The 21,944-nt window shown below is 50.1% G+C and overlaps 2 protein-coding genes across 9 annotated transcripts in view; one reads left to right on the top strand and one right to left on the bottom strand.

The window, feature by feature from the left end:
- Positions 1 to 16,054, bottom strand: part of TSC2 (TSC complex subunit 2) — a 33,424-nt gene extending 17,370 nt beyond the window's left edge. For 4 of the 8 annotated variants that reach the window (XM_018086393.1, XM_018086394.1, XM_018086396.2 and 1 more), the window contains exons 1-25: positions 14,052 to 14,151; positions 13,484 to 13,641; positions 12,836 to 12,922; positions 12,144 to 12,254; positions 11,386 to 11,530; positions 11,130 to 11,247; positions 10,611 to 10,659; positions 10,113 to 10,238; positions 9,689 to 9,762; positions 9,191 to 9,317; positions 8,431 to 8,574; positions 8,068 to 8,205; positions 7,762 to 7,865; positions 6,889 to 6,970; positions 6,550 to 6,705; positions 6,320 to 6,436; positions 5,663 to 5,785; positions 5,296 to 5,402; positions 4,385 to 4,538; positions 3,550 to 3,672; positions 3,116 to 3,250; positions 2,420 to 2,609; positions 1,974 to 2,067; positions 1,371 to 1,473; positions 1,059 to 1,153 (exon numbers count right to left, since the gene is read on the bottom strand). In XM_018086393.1, coding sequence (XP_017941882.1) covers positions 1,059 to 1,153; positions 1,371 to 1,473; positions 1,974 to 2,067; positions 2,420 to 2,609; positions 3,116 to 3,250; positions 3,550 to 3,672; positions 4,385 to 4,538; positions 5,296 to 5,402; positions 5,663 to 5,785; positions 6,320 to 6,436; positions 6,550 to 6,705; positions 6,889 to 6,970; positions 7,762 to 7,865; positions 8,068 to 8,205; positions 8,431 to 8,574; positions 9,191 to 9,317; positions 9,689 to 9,762; positions 10,113 to 10,238; positions 10,611 to 10,659; positions 11,130 to 11,247; positions 11,386 to 11,530; positions 12,144 to 12,254; positions 12,836 to 12,922; positions 13,484 to 13,641; positions 14,052 to 14,085 — 2,894 coding nt within the window. In that variant the 5' untranslated portion in view covers positions 14,086 to 14,151. Of the gene's footprint in view, positions 1 to 1,058; positions 1,154 to 1,370; positions 1,474 to 1,973; positions 2,068 to 2,419; positions 2,610 to 3,115; positions 3,251 to 3,549; positions 3,673 to 4,384; positions 4,539 to 5,295; positions 5,403 to 5,662; positions 5,786 to 6,319; positions 6,437 to 6,549; positions 6,706 to 6,888; positions 6,971 to 7,761; positions 7,866 to 8,067; positions 8,206 to 8,430; positions 8,575 to 9,190; positions 9,318 to 9,688; positions 9,763 to 10,112; positions 10,239 to 10,610; positions 10,660 to 11,129; positions 11,248 to 11,385; positions 11,531 to 12,143; positions 12,255 to 12,835; positions 12,923 to 13,483; positions 13,642 to 14,051; positions 14,153 to 15,304; positions 15,321 to 16,035 lie in introns of those variants that run through there. The other 4 variants (XM_018086389.1, XM_018086390.1, XM_018086391.1 and 1 more) reach the window with 3 other exon arrangements.
- On the top strand, positions 15,367 to 21,571 carry NTHL1 (nth like DNA glycosylase 1). The gene is made up of 7 exons (XM_029965250.1): positions 15,367 to 15,383; positions 15,467 to 15,513; positions 16,314 to 16,546; positions 18,322 to 18,492; positions 18,853 to 19,012; positions 20,391 to 20,496; positions 21,080 to 21,571. Exons 1-7 carry the CDS (start codon positions 15,367 to 15,369, stop codon positions 21,201 to 21,203), a joined length of 858 nt encoding a protein of 285 aa, XP_029821110.1. The 3' UTR covers positions 21,204 to 21,571.
- The last annotated feature ends 373 nt before the right edge of the window (positions 21,572 to 21,944 follow it).

Genomic DNA, 21,944 nt, shown 5'->3' with positions numbered 1-21,944 from the left:
CCTCAGCAGAGACCCCTGTGCAAAGTCATCCAGCAAAAACCTTTAGACACAGTAGTATTCCAACCTGGTAGAATTTAACAGGGTTTTTTGGGGGGAAAAAAGGAAAAAAAAAAGATTAGTTGAAATTCTAATTGGAGAGATGAGTGTCAAAAGGCTTCTCTTCCAAGTTTCTGGATGAAAGAGGAGGAGGTGGGAGAGACAAAACACAACACAGGGTTTACAGCTGCAGCATTAGGGCAGGGATGGTGTTTCTTCAGTGCAAGACTCTCCTTGAGCCTTGCAGGTAAAGTAGAGGCACTTTCCAGGGTTCAGATGCCACCATGTGCTCACTTCTCAGAACACTGAAGCAAGTTAAGTGAACCAATTTAGGTAATCCCTGCAGGTAAAAGGACGCTGGAGAAACCCTGAATGCCTTCCAAGGAATATGCAAAAGGCTGCTCTGAAAGACTGCTGGAGAGATATGCTCTGACTTCTAATTAGAGGCTTTGCCAAAACTGACATGAGGGCTTCAAAATGAAAAAATAAAAAGGGATCAGGACATCCAGACAGACAGAAGGCAGTTTTGTGCCAGCCAGTGCACTGACCCGACAGGGAACATCATGGAAAACACAGCACTGGCTCTCTAATTTATCCAGGTTGCTGATCACAACCAATTCTCTGGCAATCATTTAAAAATCAGTCGTTACAGATCAGTTATGAAAGGAGTTCACACAATCCATATGAACATGGGATTCTGTTCCTTCTGGTACCACCCTACCCTGTTATTTCTGGTAACACTGTACTGACACACATCAACCTGAAAGAACTGCTGATTTTCAAAAATTAGCACCACAAAGCCCCACACCTCACTGCAAAGGTTTCCAGGCCTGGTTTGATCCCAACTCCCCACCAACCTGCTTGTCTTGCCCCAATCCCCTGACCTAAAGAGGTTTACTTTCCTTGCTTACTGCACTGACACATTTTGGATAACCAGACCCAGCCTCCTTCAGAGAAACACAGGGAAGGGTGTGAGCAGAGAGCAGGGAACACAGGCCCTGCTGGGCTCCGAGGGAATTTACCTCTTTGGCCTCTCGTTGAGGCTCGTGCTGCGAGCCCTGAAGCTGTCCTTCTCAGGGGTGTCATCGAAGGAGAGGAGCACGTTGGAGCGCAAGCCCTGCCCGTGGGGACAAGAGGGGACAGTGTCAGTGGCCACAACGGGCAGCTCAAAGTCTGCAAGGCCAAGCCGACGCACGAGAGCTCACGGGTAGTTTTAAAAGAGATGTTGAGAAGTAGATTTTTTTTCTTACTTCAAACAGAACCTTTAGAGTCCTCAATCACTTTGTAAGCCATCCCTTTTACTCTGTGCTGCTGGACTGAGCTGTGCCCATTACCTTGGTGATGTAGGGGACGAAGTCCTTGCGGAAGGGGAGGCGGCAGCGGATGAACCACATGGCGATCACGTGGTGGGCCAGGCAAACGATGTACTGGTTAAACCTGGAACAGCAGAAACACCTCCAGAGCTTAATGCAGCATGTTTCAATCTGAGAAACAGACCTCATCCTTTCCCTACTCCAAATATAAAGAAAAAGAAAACCCTCAGAAGTTCTGTTCAAGAAAAACGGGTATTTTGTCCAAGGTGACCACGTCACAGAATCGTATCACGGAATCCTCAAGTGGTTTGAGTTTGAAGGGACCTTAAAGATCATCTCATTCCACCCCCCTGCCATGGGTAGGGACACTTTCCACTAGCCCAGGTTGTTCCAAGCCCCATCCAGTCTGGCCTTGGACCCTTGCAGGGATGGGGCAGCCACAGCTTCTCTGGGCAACCTGTGCCAGGGCCTCACATGGAAGAAATGTCCCTTCTTCAGGACAAGCCTGAAGACACCAGAATGAGCAATATCCTATAAACAACCTTGAGCCAAGTACTACAAGAAAGTCATCTCTATACTGTTAATTTTAGAGAGGAGGAAGCAGCACATTTACTGTGGCCTTACTTGGAGGGGTTTGTGTAGGGCAGGGAGATGGCAAACACGCTCGCGTACTGCTCTGCTGCGAAGTTCCTGTACAGGTGAGGCAGCCTGGCCAGAGCTGGAACAGTTCAACAAGAAAACCAACACAGGTGAGGACTGAACACAAACCATTCAACATCACAACTCAGTTTAATTTGAAGTATTTTGTTTCTTCTAAATGACTGGCTGACATGGAAGTAGCACAATGGCTGCACTATACAGAGTATGTCTCTCTCTTCAGTGCAAGTGCTTTAAATAGAAAACCAGTAACAAACAAGAGCTGATCAAACATTTATGTCTGGAGGATGGAGCAAGGGCATCACTGAAACCCTTACAGTGCAGTCCATATGACCAACACAATCAAAATACCCTCATTCAGCACAAACAGCACAACTATAGAAGGCCAAAAGGAGAAGAACATCACAACTTACTTGACAGGAATTCTAGGAGAGGGATTGCCATGTTGGCTGTGGCAGAAATGTGGGTTAATTTGACTATGAGGACAGGGAGTGCCTTGATGATGATGTCGGGCATCTCCACACTGCAGACTGACAGTGCCACCACACACTGGTTGGCACAGCGATAGATCAGCCCGTGCTCCAGGCAATACACGATCTCACGCTGCAAGAGGGGACAGGAAACAAAGCCTTAACACAGGAAAACAGAAAATCCCTGCTGCACCATCTCCTGACTCCAGTCAGCATTCCAGAACAGCCTGCAAGGCCTGTCTGACACACCGGAATTCTAACACAGAGCCTTACAGAGAGCTCCATGTATTATAGGCCAAAATCTTAACGTGGGACTTTAATTGAGCAGACAGTTTAGACATTAATATTTAAGCTTCTGATTCAGCAGAATTTTGGGGTCATAATGGTCTTACTGCAGAGAGTAAAGTGCAAGGGGGAACAGGTGAGCAGTGAATCCACCTGACCAGGCAGCTAATCCTGCATGGAGTTAGTAAAGTACTTTTTCCCCCTGATCCCACCCCAAAATTCAGTAGATGCAGCTTTTCCTAAGAGCAAAGGGCAGTGCTACCTTCCTCTCTGTGTCCTAATAAGCTCATACAGAAAATGCTCTCTCTACAGGCTCAGGCCCCAACCTCTTACACCCTCCTACCTCCCCCATACCTGCTTAGCTTTGTCCAGGTAGTTATGGTAAGATATCAATGCTGTCAGCACTGGGACCACAGCCAGGTGCAAATCAGTGCGGGAAAAGCCTTCTGGGGTTCCGTGGAGCCGGTCTGTGGTCTTCTTGTCTGTGAGCTGACACATCACAGCCACTCAGGACACTGCACACTAAAAACACTCTCTAAAAGGCAGCAGACAGGCACTGCCATAGCTCCCTTTTCACACATGTGCACATATATATATGTAAAGAACACTCATTATTACCTACTCTGTACCTAAAAGGACCCTCACAAAAGAGAAGGTGAGTGAGGATTGACAAACAGCCTGCTCATCTTTAAAATATCAGACTGCAGACAGAAAAACACTCTAAAAACAAACCCCAGCCAACTCCCAAGCAAACCAAGGCCATGGTGACCGTGCATCAGTGGCATTACCATGTAGCTCAGCGCAGAGGCCAGGAGGTCAATGTTACAAGGAGAGGTTAAAAACAGCACTTTATAGCGGAGGGATTCGGGTAATTTGTTGAGAACCAACTTCAACACCTTCCAGTCTGTCTCCTGCGAAGAAAGAAAACGCTAAAGTTGAAATTTTTGTGTGATTTCAGTTCAGTTTGAAAGTAAGATCAATCAAATTCCAGACAACGTGCCATTTCCTAGGCAGATGTGGGTCTTGTCATGGCAGCTCCAGAAAAAGAAGTGGTATTTAGCTGTCACAAGTTTCTCCCTGTCTGTCACTCAGCTCTAGGTGCAACATTGGCACCACAAACTGGAAGAGAAATTGTATCCAGATCTGGCAGAGCTCAACAAGACAGAGCCAGAATTCAATTCTCTTAAGCACCAGCACAAATTAGCTTCCAGAAGCCAGCCAACCCCTCACACAGAACCGTGTCCAATTCCACCCTCAGGAACAATTTATATTCACAGCTTATTAGTGACCGAAACATCCATCAATTCTCAAAACACCTCAAAAACCTCCAGTAGGATGGAACTTTCAAATGCCCTTTCAGAAACAGGATGACTTGTTTAATCTTGTTTAACAAGCACATTTTTTTGCCCCTGTCTGCTCTGAAGCAGTGAAATGAAAGGTGTGCTTATTTTCTGAAGAGCTGAACTGCTGCTCCCACTGGTGGCTGTGAAGCTTCACAGTTACACTCAGACTCTGGCCAAGAAGGAGAAGAAATTGCTTTTCAGACCTTATTTAGACATTTTGGGGTAGAATTCCCCAGCCAGCTGGTTTAAGGGGACACAAAGATGACAAGGGTGGACGTACCTGCTTCAAGCACTGCAGGAGGACACCGAAGACCATGGAGTAGGGAAGATGCCCAATCCGGATGGTGGCATTTTGGGAAGGCACGCTGGGGCTGCCTGAAGGTGGAGAGAGTGTGCCAGGGGGCTTTTTGTCAGCAGCCCTCTTCTCTGCCTCTCTACAACATGGAAAGGGAGAAAAACACATGTAATGTAACATAAAATCAAGCTCAGAACAGGTAAACTACAGTGCTGCCCTATTCGGTAGCCAGTTTAAAGACCAAACAATAATATAAATTTCATTTTCAATTTAAAAAAAAAAAACAGGATTGCCCAGTAGAATACAGCAATGAGTTCATCTGGTCAGGTGAAGGATTTTTCTATCCAGGCCTGTAGCAAGTTTAGAAAGGTATATTTGGGGGGGTGTTACACAGAGAACTTTAGACAAGCTATAAAATTAAAAATAATCAGATTTGTACAAATCATCGGATTGAAACTCAATGTGAAAACTGGCTTGAGGCAGGAAATTGCAAATAGTTTTGTGAGCAGGAACATAGATTTCACGTCTGAGATTGAGAGCCCTGCAGGCAAGTGATTTGTAAGAACAATTTACTAAAGAGTTATTGGTTCAGACAATCCTAAATTGTAACTGGTTTGGAAGATAAAGAAAGCCTACAGATTGCTACTGATGGGCCATTAAGCCCATCAGTGGCAAACATTAAGCTCGTGCAAAAAAACCCAAATAGTTTGAAAAACAGGGCTTCTTTTTAAATAAACAAGTCAATTAAGATGTGTTCAAGGCCAGGTTGGATGGGGCTTGGTCTAGTGGAAGGTGTCCCAGCCCACAGCAGGGGGTAGGAAAGAGATGAGCTTTAAAGGTCCCTTCCAACCTAAACCATGTTGGGATTCTTTTGCTTAACACAATGAGGAACCTACACAAAATCACACAGGCAGTAGGGGCTGAACCTCACTGCTCCATCCTTGTTGGAAAGGCCAAGGCGGTGGAGGGAGTCAGCTCGGAGCATCAGCAGGAAATCAAATACCTGGAACAGGGAAGACACTGCAGTCAATCAAACCCCCAGCCAGGGGAATACTCTCCCACCTCCCCACATGACCTTTTTACAAGTAGACAGGGATTTTTAAGAGGTGCCACGGCTACAATACATTTACACACTTCTATGAGCCAAGAAACATTTCATTCTTCATCTGGCAAGGTCTAGAACACACCTACCCCACCTGCCAGCCAGGAATTCCCCAGAGAGCACACAGCTCTGGCCCTGAGAGCACGGGGGCCTGTTCCTACCTGCAGCCTGATGCTGCTGGCCACGGGCAGGCTGTAGGAGTAGATGTAGTGGCGCTGGACATGCTGGATCAGCATCTCGTACACCCGCATGGCGTGGCTGGAGGGCAGACTGTACAGCTTGGTCTGACAGGGACACAGACACACAGCAGAAGGACACTCGTTACCCAGTCAGAAATGTGTGTCTGCACTGAGAATCCCAAGAGAAATGCAGCAAAAACTTGATCCTGAATGCGAGGTGAACAGATGGCTCTGGAAAGGACCTCTGCAGGCTCCAGAGCAACCCTGTCTGCTCCAGAGGGGCACTGGCAGGAACAACCTGCTCTTCACAACTGTTTAACCACAGCTCAGAACACCCCAACCAAACACAATGAATCTATTCAAGGTTATGAACTCTTCTTTTCTGCTAATTTACGAACATCTGCTCTCCACATGAAAATGTGCTCATAATCCTTGTATAATGGAAATTAAGAAAGTAAAACATTTAGCAAACAGTCCTACAGCATCCAAAAGCAAAAGCAATGACCAAAACAACAGTTAACACATTATATAGTTTTAAAAAAAGTCAGACTATTTAACAGTGGAGGAACAGTTATCTAACAAGCCTTGTCCAGCAGAAGATTATTATGAACAATATGTTTAATGCTCTGGAGTATTTACCTGAAGAATTATCAAGAGCCCAAGAACTGCTGTTTTGACATCCTCCAGAGAAGCTGAATATGACAGCAAGTCCCTCTCTTCCAGTTCAGAAGGAGATGAGAGAGAATGTGCAGCCACCTTTCAAAAAGAAAAGTAGCACATGGTTTAAATCTGCACCACACCTTTCCTTTCTGTCCATCCTGGAAGGTGAGGAAAGCCCACAGCAGGTCATCCCTGCTGGCAGTGCTCACCTTCTCTATGATATCCAGCAGGCTGTTGAAGTGATGAGTGTTGCAGCCCTCAGCCAGGTCCACGAGCAGCTGAGTGGCCAGTTTTCGGACCTGGTGGTCTTTATCCTCTGGAATGTGAGCCAGCTGAGAGATCACCACCAGGTTTATCAGCTCCTCCTGCAAGAGGACAGACCTTCATAAGCCCTGACATGTTGCTGTCAGCTGTGTGTACAAGATTTCAAGCACAGTTTTGTGCATCCACTCCCCAGCAGAGAGGACCTGGAGCCCACCTGGAAATGTGCCCCTTTCCCACCCACCTGAGACCTCACATGTGGTCATCAGAAACAGGTAAACACACACCTCATAGAACTGTCTGTTAATGCTCAGCACAAAGGACAGGACATCCAGAACCTTAATTCGAACAGCACTACGACTCTCATTCCTAAAATGGGAAGAGCAAATTCAGAATGAGCAAAATGAGGTTGTTGATACTTAGGGAAGAGGGAAAAGGAAAGTAAAGTAAAATAAGAAACTTCAGAGCAGGAACAGTAACAGTGAGAGATCAGCTGAGCCTTCAACTGATGTCCCTACATACGAAATCAGATTCAAGAACTATTGGAAATTCAGATCCCAGTTCAGCTTTTACTACTTCTGGAGACCTGTAATTGCAGTTTACCCATTTCCAATCCAAACTAGGAAGCACATGTCAGAAGAACAAGTGCTCTGGTGAGCAAATTTAAAACCAAACACATGGCACTGAGGAAGAGCTGCTCTTTGGCAGCATTTCACAGAGGAGACACAAGTTTGTTATTGCTGCATGTTGATATTTTAGAGCACAGAACCCTTTTAGGAGCACCAATTCAAAACCAGATAACTGGAATACTGAATAACCATATGCAATCCTGATGCTTAACAGGAAAATCTTGTTTGGTGTCAGAACTACAAAGTGCTGTGGACTGGAACACAACTGCCTAAGCTAATTGGAGTAGAATCCAATGGAGATAAAGGGGGGGAAAAGCACCATAAATAACTTAGTGGAAAGCTTTTATCCTGTTAAATAAATCCTTTCATGTACTGTGCCCTGGGACTACCACACTTCTAAGCTGTCATTTACTAACTTGGAACTTCAGAACGTTAGAACTTCAGAAAACAAAATTCTCTAACATGAAAAGGTGGCAAGAAACACTTCAAAGTGCTTCTTAAAAATTAGTTCACAAAGTTATGATTTCCTACCTGAAGAATCTCTCCATTAACAGCTGCAGGTTGTGAATCCAGCCATCTTTGGCAGGATGGATGGACTGAGCTCTGTATGTTATCAAGTTTAATACAGAAGATTCCTTTCATGGAAAGATCAAGAATTATTCTTTTAGTGTATAAGCAAACACAATATATCCATTCTCCCAACCCCACCCTGAGAAAAGGCTCATGGAAGTCCTTGCTGGGATTTTCTGACCATCTGCTATTTTAGGACTCCCAAATTTTAAGCTGTAACAGAATAGATTCAACTGGCAACAAAGGAGGACATTAATAAAGCCTTACTGGTCTCTGATCAGCACATTTTTCCACCAGCTCAAAAAATCTCTCTTCAGAACCATGGAAATCATTCTGGTCACAGAGCTCTTCCACTGTAGTCAAAAGATCATGTACAATGGACTTAAGTTCTTGGCTGTCCAGACTCTGAAACAGAGATAACACCATCCCTGAAAGAGTTCTACCTTACTGGAAAGTGTTAATTTTAAATACAAACAGAAAACTCAGTTGAGAAGCACAGCAGTGAGAACTGGGCTAAAGCTTCCTCAGCCTCCAAGTTCACTGAAGTGTAGAAACAGGAGAGTAACTTGCAAAAAAATCTATGGCAAAGCCTTTGGAATGAGAGCCCACCAAGGCAGGCTCAACACCCACCTGCAGCTGCTGCAGCAGTCGCTCCATGATGTCCAAAAGGATATCCCAGGTCACAGCTTGCAGCTCCTTCCCATATTTCTTTATCAGGCGTGTTATGGACAGAACTATCTCGTAAGACACAACTGCATTGGGACACGTCATGGCCTGGGACACAAAGCATTTCAGTCACTGAACAGCTGGAAAGTAGTGCTCAGAAAGCCTCTTAATTCAAATGAAACACGCCTTATTAATTAGGAAATTAGCCTGGAGGCCTGAGATAAATATATTCAAGTCCCTACACACAAAGGACACAGCAAAGAACAGTTTTCTCAAGAGGATTTCTGCACTCCTGTATTCAGCTGGATTTTCAGATGTCAAACACAGCCCCATCCTACACGCAGACACAGGAGTTCAAGCCAGTAATTCCTGCTTGAGGCACCTGGATGAGGAAGTTTTGAGAGCTCTGAAGCTGTCCCTGAAGACACTGTCCCTCACTTTTTGTACCACACACTGGAAAGAGTGAAAGCCAAAGTACCCACAATGTAGATATTTGCTAAAAAGAATTCAGACTTTGCTGTTCCAGCCAAAAAAGATATTCCAGGAGGATGCCTCAGCTCCAAGACTTAAATCCTCTTGTTTCACTGTTTCTCCCTGCTTCACCCTGCACCCAATTTCTCCTTCTCATCTTCCGGCCCTACAAAGATCTCCGGTGTAGGGGACCATATTTGTTGTTCTAAATTTGTACAACTGACTTAAAAGTTCCCCCAGCATCCCATCCTACCTTGAGGAAGGAAGGCAGCACCGAAGTTGGGGAGTTCTTGAGGGAATTGAGGCGATGAGCTCCCCACAGAGCCATCCCCACGAAGAACACGGCCCCTCTCAGCAGCGCTGCGTCTGCCATGTAGGCTCTGAGAACACGGGGAAGGCAAGTTTCAGACCATACTACAATTATTTGGGCTCACAAAGTCAACAGGAACACACACTGCCCCAACAGGAATTCCCAGCTCTTACACATCAGGGCTCACACAGCAGTTGACAAACACAAAAAGCCCAAAATCCTCCAACACAACTTTAAACAGAGGAAAATTAAATTCAGAAAGGCCCAAAAATGAGCACTTCAGCAGCATAACTGCTGGGAATTAATTAATTAACTAGGAAGGGAATTAATTTCTAAGCACCAGAACCTTCAGCTTCTTCTACTGAGGTCTCTGACTCCTCACCTATCTCAACAGGACCTCTACTGAACTCCTGGGGTTTGTGAGGAATTTTTCCTCCTTACCTGTCTTCCATGATCCTGCACATGTTGTAGATGGCACTGTGGCCCAGATGAGTTCCCAAGAGGTTGCGCATGAGCTGCAAATTCAAAGAGAACACCTGAATATCTACTTGTTAAAAGACTCAGAGCCTAAATATGCATTTAGCTGGCCAGTTGTGCTGTGTTTGGTAAATAAATGTGTCCAGCCCTTTCCATGCCACGACAGAAACCTGGCACATAAGCTGAGAGGAACCCAGGGGTGAACTCCACGGACGTGGCAGGACTCACACTAACAACATGCTGATCCATTAATACTTTAGCAATTTTTAATTTACCCTTAAAACCAAACTGAAGTTGATAGCAGATGTGCACAGGCACAACTGACACTTCATCCATGAGGCCAAACCAGTGAATCCATCAAAAAACAAACCAGGCAGGAGGTTCTGACCTTCCAGCAGGGCTCGCAGAGCTCCTTCACGTTGATGGTACGGCACAGAGTGATGATGAACACGGGCAGGTTCTCTGAGGGCAGGCAGTTGTAGCAAACAACTGCGTCGAGGACTTGCAAGGAAATCTTTGAGAAAGGGAAAGACAAAATGGTTACACATTTCTCTATCAACAAAGCAGGTTAAATGCTCATTGGCTGACCCAAAAAAATACTCTGGAAGTCAAAAAGGATGAAGGTATTTTTGGTTTTTTTTTCTCTCTAAAAAGCTCTGTTGAAAAATTGATTCACTTATCGAATTGATCAATGCTCTGTTTGGTTTAAAATAAATAAAATTATTATTGGTGTGTGAAATCCAATGGCTTACAAATAGTAAAATCTTGTACCAACTCTCTTGAAAGATGGGAATAAACCAAGAGTCTGATGATCTAATTTTGTTTGTAGAAGCCACAAAGAATTTCAAAGAATTCTAAAGTACAAAAAGAGACACAAACCACTGACCTCTATGTCCACAGATGATGAAGTCTGAATGCACAAGAGGCAGATCTTGCTGTTAGGAAAGAACATTTAATTTTAATTGCTTGCTTCATATGATTTTAGGCAAATTACAAAGAGACAAAACAGACAGGTTAATTGCCATGTTATTTAACTCATCGTTCCCCTTCCTGTGGCAATGTTGTTAACACTCTCTGAGACACTGAGCACTACAACCTCTTTATAAAGTTAAAGTGGCATTTAAATGCAACTCAGCAGGTCTGTACTAATGCAACAGCACGGGCCCTTTGTGAGACTAAGCAATGCAACCAGGTCTGCCCCATGAAATAGGAAAAGCACATTTAGTTAAACTACAACAGATCTGGACACTGGAAGAATTGAAAATCAAATATTTGTCAGAAATGTCAGGTACGGCCTGGAATGAAACAAATCCAGATGGGATTAAAAAAACTCTTTATATTGATCTACAACTTTCTCCTCTAATTTACCAAGAATAAGCACATACGAGTTAAAAAACCAACTTACTGGACCATGTCAGCTACATAGCCTTCCAGATAGCAGCTATTGAATTTCACCAGGTTCACTAAAACCAGGAGGAACTCAGAAGTCAAACCAACATCCATCCACTGTAGGACAAAATCAGCTAAAGAAAGGGGAAAAAAAGCCTGTTACAACATGCTTTCTACCCAGAAAGGATATCACTGCCTTTTTGTCTTATCACTGGATGTCTGTCCCTTGACTTATTCCCACCAAATTGAGGAGGGGGAGGGACAATGCTCACCCAACTCTTCTTCTAAGTAGGTGATGTATCGTCCGTTCTCTGTCAGGGCCTTGAACACTTCGAGCCGCTCGTGCAAGTCTTCATTGGAGGGATAGTCCTTAATAACCTTAAAAAAATGGGCTCTGAGGATCCCTAATCTCTCACCCTTCAAAGGAAAAAAGGGAGGGGGTTAAGGCCTGGACATTATCAAGGTTTACATCAGCAATCTTCATGCTTGAAATTAAATTTTTTTATTGAACCAATGCCTACTCTTTTCATAAGCATCCACCCCTGCTTTTCCAGAACACTGAAAACTACAGTTTTGAGCTAATCCAGCCTCATGTTTGTGCAGCACATTGTGAAATCTGAAGAATTCACAGTATGCTGAACTTGGCCAGGCTAGAAAAGTGTCTCACCCAGAACCTCTTGGATACCTAACATGCTGAAACATCAAAACCAGCTGCAGACTGGGACTAGAAGGTCTGGGCAAAGACTATGTAAAATTTGCTGAATTATGCTGAACTTAACACAAATTATTTCCTCTTTTTCAAGAATGTTGCCCCAAACCAGAAAAGCTTTCTACAAGTTGTATGACAAGTTCTGCTATGAGGTCAAACCAAGACTTAAATTAAAACACTTCCTCTTCCCATTTACGAAGCACAACCAAAATAAGAAATACAAAAACCCGTAGAAAAGAGACGCCCAGTATTTTTTACGTTCCTCCTCTGCACAAAGCCCAGCTTAAGTCAGTGTTCCTTCCCCAGGTTGGTTGTTTTCACCTGTCCTTGAACGATGGACTTGAGCAGGTGAAGCACAGCGTGCCTGGCCTCGGCCGGACGCTCCGGCTGCAGCATGTCAGCCACCACCTTCCAGATGGCTTCCACGGCGTGCTGGGAACACAGGACACAGCAGGAAAGCTCAGCTTTTCCTGGCATCTTTGGCCAGTAGGTCAGTCATTAATTATGGCAATGAATGAATCCGGGGATGAAAGCCATGAGACACCAAATCCCGTCCTACGTGACAAGTTGCACCCCAGGAACTGAAGTTCCTCGTTTACTCACTTCAGTGGGAAGATTTGTGCAGAAACCTTCACCCATCTACCAGATGAGTTCAAAAACAATTTGAGGCTGCTTATTAGCAGCCAGAAGGAGACAGAAAACCCCTCTTAACATCATCTTCCACGAACTGCCCTGAATATTCACAGCATTGTCCCTCCAGTCAGTCCAGGAAGCCCATCAGCTCCATCCTCTCTGCTCCAGAGCTGGTAGGTTGGACAAGACTCATTTCCTTTTACAGCTCTGGACAGCACAAACCAGCCCCTGGGACTGTCAATTTTAAAAGGCAGTCTAAACTACAGGAGCCTCTTATGATACGTTAAAAGCTGCTGCTTAAATTTCCATCTTTCCAGTACTCTTGGAACTTACCTCTTCAGTTACTCACTCTGAAATTCAGTTCTTACTCTGGAACTCACCTCTTCAATTTTTTTGGTTTTTGCCACTTCACAAATCTGACCGATTGCTCGTATCCTGTTACTCAATCCACATTCTATGCTCAGTTCCTGGAAAGAAATGGAGAAATAACCTAACAATTTATCCTACTGGCAACACCCCTTTCTCCAAGGGGAGAAGGAATTCTGGTCTCCTTCTTCCTTTTTTTTTGTGTTTTCCTCCTTGTGTGCCAAATATTCTACTTACAGACTTGCTGTACCAATTACTGGAATCAATTATTTTATTTTATTTTTACTTTCCACAGAACTGTAAGGTTTTTATAAAACAGAAAGAGTTCCCAGCTTGTTCAGAATGCCACCACAGAGACTTCACTGGGCACAGAGTATAGAAAAGAGGGGAACAGGGAAACACCTTATAACCTGATGTGAGACAACACCATCCTATCAAGTATCTCCAAAACATTCAAACACTGGATAACTAAAATGCTGGAGCTGCAAAGCAGGTGATTTTTACATCTATTTCACTAGAGAGTGAGTTGAGAGATCAAGAAAGGGTATGATCCAAGAGAGACTGTGAGCCAAAAGAGCAAGGAGGAGGAGCAAGCCCTCCTGATCCCTGAGCTTGGGTGACCCAGGCACTCTCCCCACCTTTACTCCGCTCACTTCTCACACCTTGAGTATTTCTGCAGTGATGATAAACTCTGTCTGCTTGCCCTCCGACGACTTGGAACTTCCCCGGGATGTTCCCAGCCCCAGGAGGTTCCTGAATTTCTCCTTCAGTCCAGAATCCTTACTCTGAGGCTTTGCCATTGCTGCCGAGCACTGAGGCCCTGCAAACACAGAACGGGGTTCTTGTAAGGGAGGCCCAAGGAGAACGTTTAAGCAAGAAAACAACAACAACAGTGTCACACCAGGGCTTTTCCAAACAGCTCTGGTGTTGTCTGAAGCCTTTTCAAACTTGGGAGAAGCCCAACACTGAGAAAACAGTGAGAAGCCTGTGCTGCTTCTGCCTTTGGCATCTGCATCCTACAGCTCCCTGGTGAATGCGGAGCTCTGGGGTGCCATTTCTGGGAGCTCTTGAATGCCCAGCCCCACCCCACAAGCTAACTTGTGAAGTATAACCAAACACACACACACTTTTTGGAGGGTGTGAGCTGGATGTTTGTTCCCAGCCCAAAGTGGCCAAGCACACAGTGCTGCACAGTACATGCGGACGCAGCAGACGTGAGGAAGGACTTACAGATCTGAGCGTTGGAACATCCAAGTGCTGCCATGGCAAGAGGAAGAGGGGGGCGAGAACAAGCACAGCCATTATAGTGATATCCTCCAGAAACTGTCTCCCTACAGCCTGCTGCCCCTTGGGGACCCCAGAACCCCACTCGGAGCAGGACCCCTGCTCCTGGCACAGCCCCAGCCCCCTGCCCTGGGCACGGGCCCCCACACAGCCCCGGCTCTGCCCCACAGCCTCCCCCACACCCTGGGCACAGCAATCACTGGTGCTCCGGGGATGCACCGCAGAGCCTGTCCCAGCATCCCAGGGGACACGCCCTGGAGCTCTGCCCAGCGTCACCAGGGGACAAAACAGCCCCCAGCCCAGCGTCACCAGGGGACAAAACACACCTTCCTTGGTGGGGGGCACTGGGGCCCCAGCCCACCATCCAAAGGGACACACCACATTCCCCAGCCCGCTGTCCTCGGGGTCACACTGCAGCCCCCCGCCCAGTGTCACCAGTGTCACTGCAGCCCCAAGCCCAGTGTCACCAGTGTCACTTGAAAGCCCCCGCCAGTGTCACCAGTGTCCACTGCAGCCCCCAGCCCAGTGTCAGCCAGGGGTCACACTGCAGCCCCAGCCCACCACCCCGAGGACACCCCATGGACCCCCAGCCCACCGTCCTTGGGGACCACACACAGCCCCCAGCCATTCACCCTGGGGGCACACTGGGGCTCCCACGCCGCACCGCCCCGGAGACACATCACCATCCCCAGCCTCGGGGTCACACGCAGCCTCAGCCCGGGGGCACCCCCCCCAGCCCCTAATACACCCCTGGCCATGGCACACTGTCGCCCCATGCTCCCAAACAAGCCCGGACACGCCACATCCCCCGCCCACCACCCCGGGACATGGCACAACCCCTTAGGGACACGCACCGGGGGTCACCGCGGCCCCCCCACCCAAAACAAACACAGTGAGGGTCACACCACAGCCCCCCCAACACACGCGAGGGTCACACCACAGCCCCCCACACACACACCAGCGGCGGGTCACCACCACAAGCCCCCCCTAACACAGAGCGGCGGCGTTCACACCAACAGGGCCCCCCCTACCACAGAGCGGGGTCCACACCACAGCCCCCCCACACAGTAGCGGGGTCCTCACAGGGACCACCGGGGACACCCCGGGCCGGGGGCTGCCCCACACTCCCCCTAAGCCCCGCCAACCCCGCGCCCCCCCGGCCCGGGCAGTGCCCCCGTCCGCCCCACCACCGCCTTCACCCCCGGCCCCGGCCCGGCCCCGCTGCCCCGGCCCGCTCCGCTCCGGGCCCCCGGCCCAAAAGATGCCGTCCCCCGCGAAGTCCCGCCCGTTCCGGCGGCCCGGAGGCGCTCCCGGGCCCGGTAAGTTCGCGGGTCCCGCCCATGTTGTGGGGCGGGGGGCAGGCCGGGCTGCGGGCGGCGTCGGCCCGGCCCCCGCGGGGGGAACGCGGGTACGGACTGGGCAGGGGGTACGGGGGGGTGATCGGGGGTACGGACAGAGGATCGGGGATTACGCGGGACAGGGAGATCCGCGGGACAGGGGGCGAATTTTCGGGGGTAAACGGGACAGGGATCGAGGATCGGGGGTACGGGACAGGGCATCGAGGAATTTTCGGGGGTACGTGAGAGGGATCGAGGATCGGGGTACGGGAGCAGGGATCGCTGGTACGGGAGAGGGATCAGAAGGTATGGGGGAGGAGGACGGTGGTGCGGGAGGGGGGATCGGGGTTATGGGAGAAGGGGATCGAGGGTAGGGAGAGGGGGAGATCGGCGCTTCTCGGGGGTACGGGAGGATCGGGGCTGGTGGGCACCCGTGCTGGGTACGGGGCTTGGTGCTGCACCAGGGGCAGTGAGGGTCCCGCTGGGACAGGGGCTGGGTGTCCTTGTCACATCCCTCTCGCAGCCCGGGATGTGGCACTGCTCGGTGGCTGGTCCTGGGAGAGGCCCTGGGGATGCTTCTTCAGCTGCCTCACCTGTGTTTGTGTCCCCATAGTGTGACATGTGACCCCACGATGTCACCTGTTGTCACCTGTCTCCCAGGTCCTTCCAGCCCTCCCTCGCCCCGTGCTGGCTCTGGGCAGGGCTGGGGAGGTGTGAGGTGTTGCTGCTGGGTTAAGACTATGGGGAGGGTGAGTTCAGCCCAGGTCAGGGGCCCCTGGGTGGTTGGTGGCACATTGGGGCCGTAACTGGGCTCGGTGGGATACAAAGGCACCTTTCCTCAAGCCTGGAGTCTCTCTTCCATCCCTTGCAGCGATCCAGACCCATGGCACCCCCAGCATCCCGAGGCGCAGCAGGAGAAGGAAGAGCATCGCCATTGCCTATGAACCTGGGCAGGGGGATGGTGTTGAGCCCCAGAGACCACGCTGGGAGCCCAGGGACTGGCGGGAGCAGCTGGAGCGCATTCGGGAGATGAGGAGGAACAGAGATGCTCCTGTGGATGAGATGGGAGTGCAGAAGTGCTATGACAGCAGTGCACCTCCACAGGTAACAGCACCTCCAGAGGGAACAGCACCTCCACAGGGAACAGCACCTCCAAGGGGAACAGCACTTCCACAAGGAACAGCACTTCCACAGGGAACAGCATCCTGCTGCCTACTCCATCAGGCACAGGAAGACACGACCCCGGCCTCCCTGATCCTCGTGTTGCCCCTGGATGTTGTCCCACTTGGGATATTTCCAGAGCAGAAAAATAAACATGGGGTGGATCAGGACTCTGGGCTGGGGTTGGTCTCACGGGACGTCATGGATGTGAGGGGCAGTGCTGTCTTCTGGGGCAGTCTGGCAAGGCATGAAGCCATGTCCCTTTTTCCCTTAAAAACCTCTGTAGGATGGCCTCCTCCCCTCTCATGATCCACTGTTAAGGGATGCTTTTTGGAAGGAAAGGCGGTGATGGAATGGCTCCATGCTTCCCAAGCCCAGGAACACAATCAAAGGCCACGCAGATGTCACCTCCCTCCGAGGGGACCGTTGGCATCAGTACAAAAAAACAAAGGCACGGTGGGACCTGGGCTGCAGGGCTGCACTCCGTGCTTGGCACTGGAGTGGGAATGGGGGGATCTCCCATGGGCAGGCTCAGAGGAGCAGTGGGAGTCCCTGGAGTGGGAATGGGGGGAATCACCCATGGGCAAGCTCAGAGGAGCAGTGGGAGTCCCTGGAGTGGGAATTGGGGGATCACCCATGGGCAGGCTTGGAGGAGCAGTGGGACCTGCTGGGTTCTGAAGGAGGGGTCTGGAAGACACAGCTGCACAGCCTCAGCACATGGAATGCTGTCCATCATGCCGTGGGTTGGATCCCTGGGGAGAACGATGAGCTCTGACCCCGGATCCGGACAGTGTCACACGCTCCACAGCCATGTGGGCTGGCAGCTGCGGGGCCAAGGGAACGGTGCAGCACACGGAAATAACTCCTCTTCCCTAGGGAAGCGGGGTTCTTGCTTCCAAGAAAAAGTGGATGCTTTAACCCTCAGCTCCTCACACCATTTCCTGGTACTCAGAGATCATCCTACTTCCATGCACTCAGGGAATTTTCCTGGAGCACCTGTGGTTTTATAAACTTTGTACGAGAGCTGGAGAAAGGATTGTGTCCCATTTTATCCTGGGTCATTCCAGGCTAGTTGCATCATCCTCCTAGTTCTGGTGGGGACAGAATCACATCTGGAGAAAAATAATTGGGAAATAGGAGGTGGATGGCCTGGCTAAATCTTGTGGGGCAGCAGCAGAGGAACTTCTGGGTTTGTCCTTCATCTCCCAGTCTCTGTCATCACAGACCTGCAGATTTGGTTCCATAAGGAGCTCACTGGAGCCAGATACCCAGTTCCTACTGAAGCCTAGTGAGTAAGGGATGGGATTCTCAGAAGTTGCTTAGAGCAGAAGTTGCATAAAAAGTCATTGGGCATTTGTACTTGTGCATCCTGTGCATTCTGAGAATCCCATCCTCAGGAAAAGCTTTGGCCCTTTATGGCTCAGTACTGGTGTCTTTGGATGTGAGATCCCAGCAGACAGAGCTGCTCCCTGCCCTTTCACAGATGATGACAGCTGAGATGGAAGGTGTTTCTTTTCTCCTTGAATTGTGTGATGGAATTATCCGGGTTTATTCAGGATTATTCCTGTTGCACCCTTCCAGTCTCTTGTAGGTGGATACAGCTGAACCAGGGCAGGAGCATATCCTGCACTGGACTGCAGATGGTGCTGGATGGGAGAGCCGAGCCCTGGAGGTGGCTCTGGAGTTCTCAGGGGGTCTCACAGCCTCCTTTCCCCCAGGTCATGCGCTACCAGGTGCTGCTGTCGCTGATGTTGTCCAGCCAGACCAAGGACCAGGTGACATCGGCTGCGATGCTGCGCCTGCGCCAGCGCGGCCTCACCGTCGACAGCGTCCTGCAGATGGACGATGCCACGCTGGGCCAGATCATCTATCCCGTGGGGTTCTGGAGGGTGAGTGCGGGATCACGAGGCAGAGGAGCCCCCCGTGCTGGGACTCGGCCTGTGTGCCCTTCCCTGGGGGGATCTTCCCCCTGGAGTCAGGCTGCAGGCTGGATTTTACACCAATTTTGGCACTTTGCATTCCCAGCCAGATGAGATTGTTGGCTGCAGAGCCTGCAGCGTGCAGGGAGGTTGGAGCTACCAGCTCTCAGCGTTTTAATTCCAAGGAGAAATCAAGGATCTGTCTCCCCTCCACAGCTCCCATGTGTGGCCTTACCTGTAGAACATGTTCAGGAATGGTTCATTTTCCTGTCTCTTTGCCCTGTGTTTGAGGGCAGCTTGAATTTTGTGCCTTTCCCCTTGGTTTTCCAGAACAAGGTGAAGTACATAAAGCAGACGACAGCCATCCTGAAGCAGAAGTATGGAGGTGACATCCCGAGCACTGTGGAGGAGCTGGTGCAGCTGCCAGGGGTTGGGCCCAAAATGGCCCACTTGGCCATGGACATTGCCTGGGACAGTGTGTCTGGGATAGGTAGGTTGGACTGTGTTTTTCCCATTCCTTTCCTAAATCCTGCCTGATCCATTCCCTGGGCAGAGGCGAAGCATTGCAGCTCCTGCCCGAGGACCCTGGTAGCATTCCTTCAGTTCATCAGGTGGGGTTGGAACGTCTAGAGACCCTCCCTGGGCAGCTGTTCTGCCACCCTCCATGCAGAGTTCTTCCTCACGTTGAGATGGAACTTGTTGTGTTTTAGTTTATGGCCATCGCTCCTTGTCCTGTCACTGGCACCACTGAGCAGAGTCTGGCACCATCCTCTGACACCCCTTGGAGATATTTGTATGGATTGATGGGATCCCCTCTCAGCCTTCTCTTCTGCAGACTAACCAGGCCCAGCTCCTGCAGTCTCCCCTCAGCACAGGGATGCTCCAGACTTACCCTGTCTGTCGAGCAGCGAGTGCAGGAGGGGCAGAGCTGTGCCTGGGGAGCTGTTGGCAGATCACCTGCAGGTCCCAGCCTGGGGTCCCTGGGGACAGATTAATATCCAGACTGATTTGCTGCTTCACGGAAGAGCCCTGGGGAAGCCAGGAGTGGTGTGACCCGATCAGTGAGTGCTGGAGGCCAGCGTGGGCAGGAGCTGGATCCTGCAGCCCCACCGGGGACCGTCAGCTGGACAAACCGTGGCTCTTGCTCTACATTTGACAGCCCTTGGGGTCTGTTGTTCTCCCTGCTGTGGGGGAGGGAAGTTCAGAAGCAGCCAAACTAGCCAAGTGTTTTCCAAATAATTGTGTGCTCAGTTTTGATTTAGGAAGCAAGGTTTAAGTCTTCCTGTTTACAGTAATTTCCTGAGTTTTGCCCAATTAGCCCTAGAGACAGGTTTATCACTGCTGATCTAACAATAATACACTTTGCATTCAGAGCCTTTTAGCTCAAAGCACTTTATAAACACTTGTTTAAGCCTCCCAAACCCTCCTGTGCTGGTGGGTATTATGAAATGTGTTTTCCATCTGGGTAAGTAAACGAAGGGGCAGAGATTGCAATTTGCGTAACATCAGCTGAAACACCGCGAGGATGAGGACGTAGGGAGGAAGGGAATGGGGGACACGCTGCCCTGTGCCTGCTCCATTGGAGCAGGGGAACCTTTGGAGGGAGGCTGGCTCGGATTGTGTGAGCGTGGGGAGAGATATCCATCCCAAATGCTTTTGGCTCTGGGCCTGGGAGGAAGGCAACACATTTGTTCTTCGAGTGAGTCTCCCCTCCCCTCCTCTCCCATTCCACCTGCCTGTTCCTGCTGCCTGCAGGGGAAAGCCTTGCAGGGCCCTGGGCCTGGTGGGCTGTGACAGGCAGCTCTTGGCTGTGCTCTCTCCGTTCAGGTGTCTCTGCCCCACCTAAACTCTGGGCTCTCCCTTCCCAGCTGTGGACACCCACGTGCACAGGATCACCAACAGGCTGAAGTGGGTGCAGAAGGAGACCAAGTATCCTGAGGAGACTCGGGTGGCACTGGAGGACTGGCTGCCCAGGTGAGGCTGCAGGAGCCATGGCTGCCCACAATCCTGCTTCCAGCATTTTGGGACTAGTTGCACGTCTTTCTCCTCTCCCAGAGAGCTGCAGCAGCATCTCAGCTGCTTGGGTGTGTCCTGACTGTCAGATGTATCAGTCACCATTAGTGCATCTGGAGTTCTTGCCCTGATTTTTGCCCTGACAAGTTTACTGTGTGCTTTTCCACCCAGGACCTTGCTGAGCCACAGCAGTATCAGCCCAGGGCTGAATTCTGGCCTTCACTGATGTTTAATTTTCAGTATCAAATGCCAGCTGACAGGTATACAGGGACATCCCCACACCTGGCACATGCCTTGGCACAAGGGAATGACCACAGGCACTTGGTGTCATTGTCCTTTGCTCCCACCCAGACCAGCAGTATCTGGAAAGATTGGGAGGGCTGTTCCTAGCAGGGATCAGGAAAGGCTGGGAGTTGCCCCCAGGCTCCTGGGGAAGCAAGGAAGGACAGGCAGTAGGGGAAAGGGATCCTCAAACAGCACAGGCTGCTCTCTAACCCCTCTGAGCAGCTGTATAGGAATGCTCATGTTTCTCCTCTCACTGCAGGGATCTCTGGAGGGAGATCAACTGGCTCCTGGTGGGCTTTGGCCAGCAGACCTGCCTGCCTGTCAACCCTCGCTGCAGCCAGTGCCTCAATCAGGACATTTGCCCAGCTGCCAAGAAACACTGAGGGATCATCCAGCCTTTGGAGAGCCACAAAGCTGCTTGGGCTGAGCAGCAGCTGAGCTGGGCCCTGGTAAAGCTGGGCCTTGCACGGGGCTGGCTGTGTGACTGCAGGGAACAGGAGCTGCTGGAGCCAGCTCAGCATCTCAGGAGGGAGCAGCTGCTGGCTCAGCTCTCGAGGAGAAAAAGGGGCTTGGAGAGTGCAGCAGTCCTGCTGTGCCAGTGCTGGAGGCTCCAGCCTGTGTGAATGCCTCAGCAGGGCCCAGCTGTGCCACACTGAGTCACTGTAGAGAAAAGCTTTGTCCTCAGGGACTTGCTGCTGCTTGTAAATACACATTTAATAAAGGTGGTGGGAGTTTTTTTGCACCCACGGGATTTGCTGGCGTCTGTGTGACACAGGGCAGGGAGAGGAGGGCGTGGGTGACCTCAGCAAAGCTGAGACCATGGCAACCAGCCCTGCCAGCTGGGAGCAAGGCAGCACACCCCTGCCAGCCACCTGCCAGCCCGGGTTGCCAAGGGCTCTGCCACAACAAGGTGTGGTGTCAACAGGACGAGGAGGAAACAGCTTCAAGCAGAGGGTTCAGGTTGGACATCAGGAAGAATTTCTTCACAGAAAGGGTGGTCAGGCACTGGGAGGGGCTGCCCAGGGAGGTTTGGAGTCCCCATCCCTGGAGATGTCCCAGGAAGGCCTGGCCATGGCACTCAGTGCTCTGGGCTGGGGGACAAGGTGGGGATGGGGCACAGGGGG

This window comes from Manacus vitellinus, unplaced genomic scaffold (genome assembly GCF_001715985.3).
Source record: "Manacus vitellinus isolate BGI_N305 unplaced genomic scaffold, ASM171598v3 scaffold_93_pilon, whole genome shotgun sequence".
Taxonomy (NCBI): Eukaryota; Metazoa; Chordata; class Aves; order Passeriformes; family Pipridae; genus Manacus; species Manacus vitellinus.
This window is presented reverse-complemented; position numbering and strand designations above follow the sequence as displayed.

Coding starts and splice junctions, on each gene's coding strand:
- NTHL1 (XM_029965250.1), top strand. Junction 15,514..16,313: donor CCCCCGCGGGGGGAACGCGG/GTACGGACTGGG, acceptor CATCCCTTGCAG/CGATCCAGACCCATGGCACC. Junction 18,493..18,852: donor ATCCCGTGGGGTTCTGGAGG/GTGAGTGCGGGA, acceptor TTGGTTTTCCAG/AACAAGGTGAAGTACATAAA.